The sequence below is a fragment of the Lutjanus erythropterus genome, chromosome 15 (genome assembly GCF_056507025.1).
Source record: "Lutjanus erythropterus isolate fLutEry1 chromosome 15, fLutEry1.hap2, whole genome shotgun sequence".
In the NCBI taxonomy this organism is placed as follows: domain Eukaryota; kingdom Metazoa; phylum Chordata; class Actinopteri; order Lutjaniformes; family Lutjanidae; genus Lutjanus; species Lutjanus erythropterus.
In genome coordinates this window covers 27764028-27776514 of record NC_139331.1, presented here as the reverse complement: position 1 = coordinate 27776514, position 12487 = coordinate 27764028, and the positions used below count along the sequence as shown (strand labels likewise).

Here is a 12487-nt window from a genome sequence, read left to right as displayed (position 1 = left end):
CGCAGTGCAACTTTGTATTCAGAGGAATCTCTTTGATGGTGACGCGCTTCAGCCAGCAGAGCAGAGCCAAAATGAAAAGTTCTTACCGAGATACTGTCGGATGTCCAGCAGGATTTTCGGGGGTCCTCCGTTCAGCTGGTAAAAGAGGGAGCCGAAGCAGAAGAGGAACAGCGTAGCCATGCAGAAACCATAACCTCGCAGGGAGAATCGCCACGGCACAGCAGAGAGTAAGCCGTACTTTCTGTTGTTTCGCTCTCTGATGTGGTTGGGAGTCTGGTTGTTGCTGTGAAGGGGACTGCTGCCGCTGAAATTCTTCATCATCTACTCCTCACAAAGCGCCGTGGAAAGTCACCCATCCGCCTGTGGAAAGTGAAACTTGTCGCCTTGGGATCATTTGAGGCGAGCAGCCCGGGGTTTGGGAGACGCGCAGAGCACTCAGCAGCTCTCCTCCAAGTGCCGCAGCCACGGGGTTGTTTTTTGCGCACAGCGGTTCGCTTCTGCTCGGTGCCTCTCGTCTGCGCTCGTCAGGATGACTGCTCCTTCCTTCCGTCCTTCCAGCCGAGTTAAGGGTCCATCCTTCTCCTGCTGCCGAGTCTTTTGGGTGTCAGATTACTGAACGTGGAAAGAGGAAAAACTTCCACCTCATACAGGGATTTGGGGTTGGATCGCGGTGTGTAAAACAGCGACGCCCAGCGTTCAGGCAGAGAGGAGGCGTTTATTGAAGCGAGTTTGATTTGTGACAGCAGAGACATGAGGTCTGTGGAAAGAGTCTGAAGTCAGCTGTGAATTTACAATTTTCATTTCAGCAGGTATAACAGAGAGGGACAGCCTTATAATTTACCAAAACTCTGACAATTTGATGATAAGATAGCTCTTTTATAGTTTATGAAAGGGACAGTTCACCCCAAAAATCTAAAATAGGGGAGACTGGGGATAGTAGTAACACTTGTTTTGAGCATCAGTAACTCAGTGGTTGTTTATACTCAAACTTTGACGCATAATGGTACCCATATTTGTCTATGGCAAATAGAACTCACTTTATTGCACAATTACAATCAATTATATGACTGTGAGGAGAAATGTGTAGAAGTTGTGCATCAACCTCTCCAGACACAAAGAAGTTCAGGGCAGGCTGCAGGAACACTGCAGGAGAGAAAGACCAGTTCAACACTGTAATTTGACAATAACAAGCGACGATGAGTCCAACACTGTAAGTTGATCAGCTGTCAGTTGTCAGTCAATGCAAAGTTAAGGCTGTTATCCTGAAAACAAAAGCCCACTGCTCACAAAATAAACACTAGAGTTTGAGTTCAGTGACCACCTGCCAGACAGAATAGCAAGTATTTCAACTTCCTTAATCTCTGATGACATATCATGGTCAATTTATGATAAATTACAGTAAATACATTACAGATTTTTCCTTTAATGTCAGTTGTTGCAGCCTACTCCACTGCTGGACTGAGTTCTAACCCTAACACTAATCATCATCTCATCTGGACGCCATTTACTACTATAGCCCATAGTCGGACACTTCGACCTCAAAACGTTGCTGCTTTTTTATAGTAAGGAAACACGGGTGTCCGAATGGGGACACGCAGCTAAAACTCCTGCGATAGCGCCCTTTTACTGACTCTGGTAAAAACAAGGCTAACACAATTACATTAGCCGGGGACAGGTGTAACAGTGAGATGTAATTTCCTGAATTAAGACCCACACTATCCATCTCATGAAATAAGTACAGTTTTGAATGACATGAAAAATTTAAAGTGACAAAAAACACCATATGTGTGTGTGTGTGGACTCCTAATATGCAAGTGTCACATAAGGGTTCAGTAACTGTTACAGTTGGTGGCAGATGCAGATGGCCGACCCCCGGCTGCGGGCCTTGTGGGCCCAAAACTGACAGTCTACATACTTGACTCACACTTCTTCTAGCCTTGAGTTTGCAAAGTCTTTCATGAGCACAATGCAGAAATTCTGTCACAACTATCTCCAGCCCAAGCAGCCTGAGCTACCTGCTTTAGCATGTGGGCTTGAAGGTAGCATGAATGCAAAACATCAAATTAAAAATTGCTTATTCAGATGGTTGTGTAAATCAAACCCTCGGCAAAAATATAACCTTGATAAAAGATTTACTGTTTTACCTTATGATCTGTGTTTTGATCATAAAAATCACAATGTTGCTCACAGACACATGCCACTTCTTCTCCTGTGAGCTCAAATAGGAAGTGGGGAGTGTATGACATTGATGACATCACCGCAGCTCTTCTCTGATTGGTCAAACTGACGGCTGTTACAATTAACCTGGAGTTACAACACTCCACAGTCTCCCCTACATGTTCTACCTGTAGTGCTATTTATCCATATAGATGGTTGTAGCATGAGTTGCAGAATTTTGGAGATAACAGCAGTAGTTGTCTGCCTTCTCCTGAATATAATGGGACTAGGTGGCGCTCAGTTAATGCAGAGGATGAGATGAACGATGGTGTGGTGGTTGGCACTGTTGCACCACAGCACAACGGTCTGGTGTTCAAAGCCTGGCTCGCACAATGTACACCACTGCTTATGTAAATTCTCCTCCTAACAGGATGGGTTAAAAGCAGAGAATGAGTTTTATATTCATGTACTCTGTATGATCTACCAGAACTACTTTCTTCCTACTGTAGAAAGAAAGTAGTTCCTACATGAAACTGCTCACAACAAGGTTTAAGTCCAACAAATCATTACTTTGCTTTGCTATGAATTAAAGGCATTAAAAAAAAGTTTCATCTCTTGTGGACATTTTTATTTTTAATTTTCTGTAATCATTGTTGTAAGCCTAAATCGAAGTGAAGCCTTGTCATTGATTTTTTTAAGAGAAAGTTTTAATATTTTGTCAACTAAAGTGCAGATCATAGCCCACATTTAGAGCCTTGCACCTTTTCCACTAAATTCTGCTGGCGGCTCGTCTCGAGTCTCTCAGGGTCAGCCGTGGAGGCCAAAGCCAAAAAAACAAAAATGCATGAAAATTGAAAACTTAATAGTTGCGGCTCAAGACAGATTTTGAGGGTCTTTTTTGGCCAAAAATGGCTCTTTTGAATTATTACTCAATTACTCAAAGTGTCTTCAGTGTTTATCGAGTGAATCATCTCCAGATCCATATACTTCCACATTTTTCATGACATATTTCCACATAATAGTTAATTTCATAATTATTCCACTTGTAGCTCTTGTCCTCTTAGATGCCCTCACGCCCGTACTTCACAGTCTCAGTTTAGTATTTTGTACCAAGGGTCCAAAATATGGAATAATTTGTGAATCGAGTGTAAAGGAGCCCTGGAATCACTTCCTCTGACCAGTCAATATCTGCTATAAGAACTGGCTATTTAAGCTGGATCCAAACAATATTTTCTTTGGTCACGCAAGCCTAAAATCCTACTATAAACATAATCAGATTTTTCTTTTCTTCTGCCAGTGCTTGTGTCAATTTCACATTTACTTTACTTGTCTTCTGAGAACTCTGTTTGTTAATGACAGGATTAGTGGATACTTGCATGTACTATGAATGTCCAATGACTATGTTTGTGTAAAAGATGGGTGTTTCTGGAATGCATGTTGTTCGGCACTGCCCTAAACTATGTCTCAGTATTTTCACTTTCATTGATAGATACACAGAAACTGTGTTTACTTCAATATTGCAATTACTGCCTGTGATATATTGTTTGGAAAATGCTACTTTGAAAACCCCTGGAGGGTTTTTCAGGCAATTCCTAAACATTCCTTTGTTATTATGATATACTGTGACTTTTTAAATTTCCTACATGAGTAACAAAACTAAGGTTTGTAGGTTATCTTTAGTAACTGGGTCATGATTTCTGAAAAGAGACATTACTAATATTTTGGCACTTTAACTACCATTTAGTCAGATTATATTCAAGAGAAGGCAGACATCTCTGCAGACAGTATCTCCAAAACTCTGCCACTCGCACTAAAACAATCTAAACTGAAAATAGCACTATAGGTAAGAGTATAAATATGTGTATTTGATTTTGGGGTGACTTGTCCCTTAAATGTTAATATTCTTCCTTAATAGAGACATCACAGTGACATATTCCCTGCGTAAAGTAGTTATTATTCAAAAAATAAAGTGAGCCTTGTCATCACCACTTTAGGAAGTTGAAGAGAAGCCAGTGAGACGTTCACTTGCTATGTGTGAGTGTGTCTGTGTCTCTTTTAAACTTTCTCTTCCCCCTCAGGGCGGCTGTAAGGACCCTACACTGAGCCATATATCTTTCCACAGCAGAGTCAGACCCCGCCATTAGACTACACCTGCACTTAGGAGGCGACAACAGCCATTCAGCACAATAACCACCTCTGCAAGAGGCTGATGCACTTTCACTGGTGACAGCTACTGCAGTCGAGGGAGCAACAACGGCTGTGAAAAACAATTTGGCTCCAAATACCAAAAGGTAATAAAGACGAGCACAATAATTCTGCCGAAAGCTCGTTTGGGTTGGCTTTTCTACAGGTAAATTAATTGTAAACAGTACATGGAGTCCTGTACTTTGCAAGGCTCGGCACAATAAGTGTGTAAGCATTATAGGTTTATAGCTCAACCTGCCAGGCAGCACAAGAGGAGTTTATTACACAGAACTTCAGTATGGATGTCAGGGAGGTCGGAGCTGTAAATCAGGTTTAGTCCCAATCAAAACTACTGAGCGTGGAGTTTAAACTAAAAAAATTTCCAGTGTATAAAATCACAGTTTAGTTTTAGTGGAATAAACTAATCTCTTCTCATTAACTTAACACAAGTTTTATGTATTCAAGTTAATCAAACTTAAAATTTCTAGCATTTATTTTCAGAAAACTTCAGGACTTATAAACATGAGTTCTAATTTTAAGTCTTTTCACTTTAAATGATGAGTTGAATGAATGTTTTGTCCAGAGTTCAATCAAAAACTCTCCTGAGACCTTTCTTTTTATGAGAAGAAAAAATTAAAAATTAAAAATAAATTTTAAGCTCGGAAATTAACATAATTTAAAATCAGTGTTGGGCAAGCTACTTGGAAAATGTAGTAAACTAAGCTACAAGTTATTCTACATTAAATGAAGCTTCACTACACTGAAGCTACCCACCAGAGAAATGTAGCAAGCTAAGCTACAATAAAATGACAAAAGTAGCTTAACTACATCAAAGCTATTTTTTAAAGTAAAAATAAAGTATCTGTCTGTTTGTGTTTAGTAGTATATTTATCAGCCCCCTTCTGTAGTAGGAGCAATCTGCACAAATATCAAATTATTTATTTAAATCGACCACAACAATTTGGATTTGTAGAGAAGTTTGTTAAAAAAAAAAAAAAAAACCTGCACAAGTAGCTCTAATATTTCTGAGTAACATAACCCAAAGTTATACTTTTCAGCTTCTCCTGTCTTCTCATTTTTCCTGCCTCTTCTTGCCTAAATTCCCTTCACACACAGTTTTATTCTTTTGCTGCCAAAGGACATGTTGCTAGCTAGCGCCATGTTAGCTGTTGGTGTTTGCTGACTGAGTTGTGATGATTAGCTTAGCTAGCGATTGTTGTGTTAACTTCGGGAAATACCTGAACGTGTGTCCTTAAATTTGTGTTGGACGTCTTGGATGTTGACAGGAGCTTCCTTTTTAGGGTTCCACAGTAAACACCGGAACGTGTAACTGTTCTGTGAGGACTCGATAAGTAACATGAACTTGTTAAGGTTTGGCCATGGAGATTCACGACACGTACGTGTCTCTGCCTCCTGCTCTGCCACCATCTCCTGCTGCGCGCGCTCCATCTTGCCCCGCTGCGCTAATTCGCGGGCATTTTTTTCTACACAGTCTGTGGCAGCCATCAGCAGGAGGGCAGGTACGTGACGTCACATGGGAGAGACGCATTTAAGGTTGAGAAATGCGTGGGAAAATGTAGCTTCCGTGGACGCTACCGCGTTACTTGATCACTAAAGGAGCTTCACTGCTGAAAAGCTATTTGATGTAGTAAACAGCGACGTTACGACCACGTTACTGAGAAATGTAGTTAAACTAGTAACGCCGCTACTTGTAACGCCGCTACTGCCCAACAATGGTTAAAATAAACAGGTAATGTTCATGGTATTCTGCTTATTTGCTCCTGCTGTGTTATGAATGTTCATCTTTTGATTTCTCAAGCATGTCAGATAGTTTATTGAAGAAATATAAAGATAGGACTTTTCACGCATACATTATTTATTTCTGCTGATCATTTGCTGTTAAGCTCTTTTGTTACTTTTGTTTGTTTGTATATTTTAATACTTGTATTTTTTTTTTTTTCTTTTAACATGTTTAAAACAACAGTTTAAAAAAGTTCACTCAGGTTTTAGCTGTTAACTCAGTGCCTTGATGAATCAGGTCTGCAGTATTTATCAGTCAATAACATCCTGGAGCTGGAAATCAGCTGAAGTTCCTCTGTTGTTTGTAAAATGCTGCACAGATGCAGTAAACAGTGCGTCTACCCACCTGTGGCTAAGTTATATTAGAGTAAATAATATTTGCTAAATAGCGAGAGAACAGGAGAAATGAACGGACCGCTGCACAGCTGAACAGGTTCCCTCTGAGTCTGTATTAAGACTTAAGAGGCCTCTTAATTGAGTTTACCCCACCATGATAAGAATCAATAGGATAGAACAGACAGGGAGGAAAACCCAGGGAGCTACAAATTCACATAGTTGGATTTAACTTCAAACTCGAAAGTAAACTTCAGGAGTCACAAACTTTCCAAGGAACTACTGAGGTGACCTCCAGTGACCTATGGGTGTTTAAATAATGTCCCTACATGGGCTGATAAAAGTATCGCACTCATTACAGTTTATTGGTGAAGAATCTTTAGAATCATAAAGCTGCTGAGGACCCGAAGTCGTATATCAAGCGAGAATATGAAAGAATTTATCTTCAACAGTTAGTGTCCTCAATTCACAAACGCTTACTCAGTTTTCTTAAAGGGGTAGTTCACCCAGAAATTAAAATTCAGTCGTTATCTGCGGATCGAAGGTCGGGTTTAGTTTTTTAGTCCACAAGAAAACAGTGATGCAGAATCTCCCAAACAAAGGAAGGAAGAAACAGAATAAAACATAAAATGCCTCCATACTGCTCGTCTGGTATAATCCAAGTCTCCTAAAGCCCCGACATGCCAAGTTGAATTAAAAAAAAGTTATTTACACCGAGTTTTTAACCTGAATCTTCACTGTAGATCCTTAGCTTTGATTCTCATTTACATGCACATGTGCACTGTCTGAAGTGGGTGTGTGTGGTGTGACCATTCACTTCCATTGTTTGGGAGATTCTGCGATGCTGTTTTCCTGTGAAACTCCAGCAGTGTTTTGTGGACTAACAAAATGAACCCAACCTTCATTCGGCATGATGGTGAGTAAATAATGACTGAATTTTCATTTTTGGGTGAACTACCCCTTTAAAAGAAAAGATGATGTATGCATGTTTTGGAATATTAAATTCAGAACCAGAGTATTTTTTATTTCTTAAAACAATACAGTTTATTAGTTTGAACATTAAAAGTCTTGTCTTTATATTGTATTCAGTTGAGTATAGTTTTTGCAAATCGCTGCGTTCAGTTTTTATTTACATTTTACACAATATCCCAACATTTTGGAACTGAGGTGCTACTTATCGATCAATCTGTCAATCATTTTCTCATTTATTTTGGTTCATAAAATGCCAGAAAACAGTGAAAAAGCCTAATGCGATGTCCTGAAATGTCTTGCTTTGTCCACAACCTGAGAATGTTGAGTTTACTGTCATAGAGAAGTAAAGAAACCAGAAAATATTCACATTTAAGATGTTGAAATTTGAGAATTTGGACATTCTGTCTTTAGAAAATGGCTCAGAATGATTAATAATTAATCAAAATAGCTGGTGCTTAATTTAATAGCTGACAGCTAATCGACAAATTGGCTAATGGTTGCAGGTCTAGATTTCTGTCTGCTAATTATTCCAGTAACTTAAAGAAAAGAAAAAAAAATCACAACTGAATACTGAAAAGGAATTTCTCATTGTAGACTGGCTTTCAGATGTGCATCAACACTGCAGAGTAAAAGTGTCTCAGAATAATGGGAGGAAAACCTGAGGCTGAGAGCATTCATTTGCAATAAGGTCTCATCTTTTCCTCCTGAGATATTTTAAATTGGATGAGCAATTGTATCTGTGGAGCTGTTAACTGGAAAGCTAACTGCTCATTACAGCCGTGTGAAGGGAAATTACTGTACAGTGGCTCCTTTTTTTTAGCAAAAAAGGGAGACACACTAAACAGGTTTTGTTTTGCGTGTTTTCCACTCAGAAGAACACCAAACACCGGCTGAGATGGTAAAGTCTCCTCAGATGCAGTCTGTCAGGAGGAAATGTTATCACGGGCACCTATTTGAGGTTTCTTGACGTGAAAAAAAAAAGTGGAAAACCTCTGCATGGTTTCATTGACAACAGCTGCACTGCAACAAGAGCCAGACAGGCAGCCGAACTCTTGGTCCTGAGCAGATGTGTATAGTTTTCTAAATGAGGCATTACGAGCCAGACACAACAAGACAATGTTTTTAAGCTCCTTGGTTTCAGAGATACAACAACCAAATGCACCTCAGACAGTACAGGAGGTGCAGGATGTTATTCAGAGATACTGCAGCGTAAGAATCCTAGTAAGGTCACAGAGCCGTCTTCTACTTTTCCTTCCAAACCCTAAAAAATTAATATCTGCTTCTTTTCTTTTTCTTATATCTAAGAATAAAGATAATAACACGTTTGGACGGATGGGTTAAGTCTGGTGTTATTGTTCCCTTTGTTGCCCATCCACACTTTTTAATTTCAAAATGTTATTAAGAAAGTTATCAACAGGCCAGTGTCACAGTTAACCACGCTGATGAGGAGCCAGAGGGTCGAGCCCACGTCTTTCCATGACTGTGCGTTTTTGTGCACAAAATAAGAACCCTAATTACACGTAACACTGCCCATGTGATGTGTCTATTATTCTGTCATAGCAACAAATACAGGTCAAACTTCTCAAAAGTTAAAAATTCAGATCAATGTAGCTCCCAGTTTGTAGGAACATGGACTCAAAACTGAGGTTTTAAAGGTATAAAATAATCTCTTTCAATCATCACTTATGACCGACTGCTGCGTTTTGGTGTCTGTGTCTGCAGAGACTCTGTCCTCTGCCTGTATTTTCTCATTATTTTGCTTCACCAACGCAAAATCTTGGATTTCTGGGAATGAGACTCAACAAGCAACAATCGCTGTTTACGAACAGCTCAGACTGATCCGACTGATTCTGAATTTAAAATGTACTGGAACTGCATCTGAATTGAAAAGGTGTGGGTCAATTGTAGGGGCGGTAATCTTGAAAAATTACTTTTACATTGGGAGTGTTATTGGATTTATGACTTGAAAACCCTTTACTTCACTGGCATGAATGAGGAAGACAACTTTTTACCTTTTCTGCAAAGCCTTCTGACATAATAACTTCCAGAATATAACCAAAACTTTTTAAACAAAATAATCATTTTTACTTTAAGTGATATTTTTCAAAAAATGTCACTGCGATTATATATTTGGAAGGAATTAGGAAAATTATTAAATTTTTTTTTATTGTGCTGGATAACATGTGGCTTGGATTACATATGGTGCATATGTTGGAAGTTCCCCGGTCTGATCCCTCAGTGTTTATTGCTTTTGGTTTGTTTTATGAACACTGAGAAACCTGAGGGCTGAACCACGAAGCAGTCCTGTCTTTCTTTGCATGAGCTGGCTTTACGAAACTTAAAAGCCCGGCCAGAGATAAACGGGTGCCACGACGGTGGTTTAATTAACTCAGGCTTTCTTCTTCAGTTTCTGTGCACATTCACATGAAAGGAGGCGTTTGACGCTTCATTTGACTCTTCCTCTGCACAAAATGGATCGATAATCGACGCCCAATTTGCTATAATGAAGAGCTATGAAAAAATATTTTGCAGCAAAAACCCTGTTGCTGCAAATAAGGCAAGAGAAGAAGAAGAAAGCTATCAGAAAATTACCCACTGACTTTATGCACTCTTAATGCTGCTGTTTATTTTAATTTTCTGTGAAATTAGTGCTACTGATTGAATATTATCTGTGATAAACAGGACAGACTAATCAATTTTCTAATTGGTGTTTAGAGCTGCAGTATGAGCACAGCAAAACAGACTTGACAGTAAATCAGGTTCAAACTTAAAACATTCAAAGTGTCATCGTTCTTTCAGTGTGTGGATGGTCTGCTGTGTAAAGATTAAAGTGTTAATATGACCTGAAGCAAACAGGAAAGAAAAAAACAATTCTCCATCACCAGCTCAGGTTCCCATGGCAACACGATGCATACAGTTTGTGCTGCTGTAGTGTGACTCACTGGTATAAGTCTTGCCATTGGTTGCTTGCTTCAAGCGGCGTTGCAACAAGAACAGCCTCCGAGCTGCAACCTACACGCTGCTGAAAATGGCAAATTAGCTCCTGGGATGCTAACGGTACACGCATAAACAAGCTACCAGTTATAACCTTTTCTTTTGCAGTGATGTGGTCATTTTAACACCACAGCTCGCTTCCCGACCTGCAAATGTTCCACCGCCTCGATACTATTTTGCAGCAGCACCGTCGCTGCATTCAGGGCTCTGCTGGAGCCGTTTGTACAGAAAAGCAAACAAGGCAGGCCCTTATAGCAGAATGTGTATGTGTGGAGCCAAACCTTTCTCCACAGACCGCTGACATTTTCATGCAAAAAGTTAAATACGTCGCAATGATTAGTGTTGTTCACCTGTTCCTGTGAAGCCACAGTGGTAACTTACTGACATCCATTATGATTGTGTATCTGTCTGTAAACTCTCATTAAGGCTGGATGGCTGCAAACACTTAATGTAACCTACTGCCAGACATGATCAAGTAAAAGTCAGTTAAATTTTGTATTCCTGTGTGCGACCCTCTCTTCTTCAGTGTGGCGTACGTGCAAAGCGACAATCAGAAGGCCAGCGTATGGCAAGAAACAGTTTTTATTATATTTCAGAATGACAAATAGCTATGGACATTACTTTTGTTGTTTCAATACACAAGCAAATCTGTATGGACAATCATTAGGTAGATGAAAACCAAATAAAATAATTTGTACACATATTTTACAATACATACTGTAGTTCCTCACTGGCTAAAGCAATATGCATTATGCAGGAAGGTATTGCTATTCATATAGTACAGCTAATTACAGTTGATATGAAAAAAAAAGCAAAAATAAGTTATTTAAATATCAATTACATATACAGAATGTGCAACTTCTGCTAAGCATTTCATATATGTAATTAAGAATTTATTTTTGTAAGACTGCAAAAACAAACTGGAGGTGAAGAACTGGAAAGAGGTTAACCCGTGAATGGTTATCAAACTTGGCATTGGGAACTCAATACTAAAAATAAAATACCAGCATAACCCACTGAAACCCTTTACAATACCTGACAACAAATGTCCATTTGTGGACCCGTGAACAAAATGTAGCCAATTTCGCCTATAAAACAGCTAGATTTACCCTCTAAAGTGCATTTACAGTGTCAGTATTTTCATTCTTTACAAAACACTCCTCGGGTCTTTTACTTTTTTTAATAATAATGACCCCCCGCCCCATTCTCGCTTTCTCAGAGCACCACTTTGATTGAAGAGGAAAAAAAGGCATCAAACATCTATCTACCGAATGCCCACTGCAAAAAAAAAGTAGAATTTTAGCAATAACACTTGGTCAAATTTCAAATTTTGAAACATGAAATCATGGAATAAGTTTTCAGTTCAGTTCTGAGTCTGAAACACAGAACTCAACTGTTAGAAATAAGAGCAAAAAAACAAAAAAAAAAACAAAAACAAGGAATAATTGTTAGCTCTATTTCATGCAGAGTGTGCAAATGAAATGAGTTTGTTTTCAGTTTTTGGCCCAAAGTTTCCTTAACAGGCTGACCCGACGCAGTATTTCCCTGATTTGCAAGACTATTTAGTGTCATAGTGTCTGCTGACCTTGGAGGTCAGATTTTCACCTGATAAAACAACTGTTCTCACCATCTATCCTCAGTGTGTTTGGGAAACGCAATTCACCATTCCTAAGTCCCGCCCCTTTTTGCTCTGTGTTCCAATCACAGTTAACAGCATGCTTGGTACCGAACAGAACCTCAGTCGACTTTCTCCTTTCCTGTTTCCTGTACTTAGATGTACTAAGCTTGTCTATGTTGAAAAGAAAACCAAATTTTGAAGATGGTTAAAAGAAGGAACCTGCTAAAGAAATACAGTCATATCTTAATTTGCTAATGTTAGCAAAACATTGGCTAACTGGATAGCTAACAATTGATGTATATCTGCGTGCTAATTAGCTAGAATTTTGGCATCGTCAGGTATCAGGTGTAACTTGCTAGCTAAAAATGGATGTAGATTAGCTAGCTAGTTAGCAGCATTTTGCAAACATTACCTATCAGATGTAACTAG

The 12487-nt window shown here is 39.2% G+C and overlaps 1 protein-coding gene across 1 annotated transcript in view; it reads right to left on the bottom strand.

Moving 5' to 3' along the window:
* Positions 1 to 5736, bottom strand: part of usta (uronyl 2-sulfotransferase a) — a 121588-nt gene extending 115852 nt beyond the window's left edge. Inside the window, exons 1-2 of the mRNA XM_084738114.1 lie at positions 5580 to 5736; positions 87 to 757 (exon numbers count right to left, since the gene is read on the bottom strand). Coding sequence (XP_084594240.1) covers positions 87 to 321 — 235 coding nt within the window. The 5' untranslated portion in view covers positions 322 to 757; positions 5580 to 5736. The remainder of the gene's footprint in view (positions 1 to 86; positions 758 to 5579) is intronic.
* Positions 5737 to 12487: the final 6751 nt, after the last annotated feature.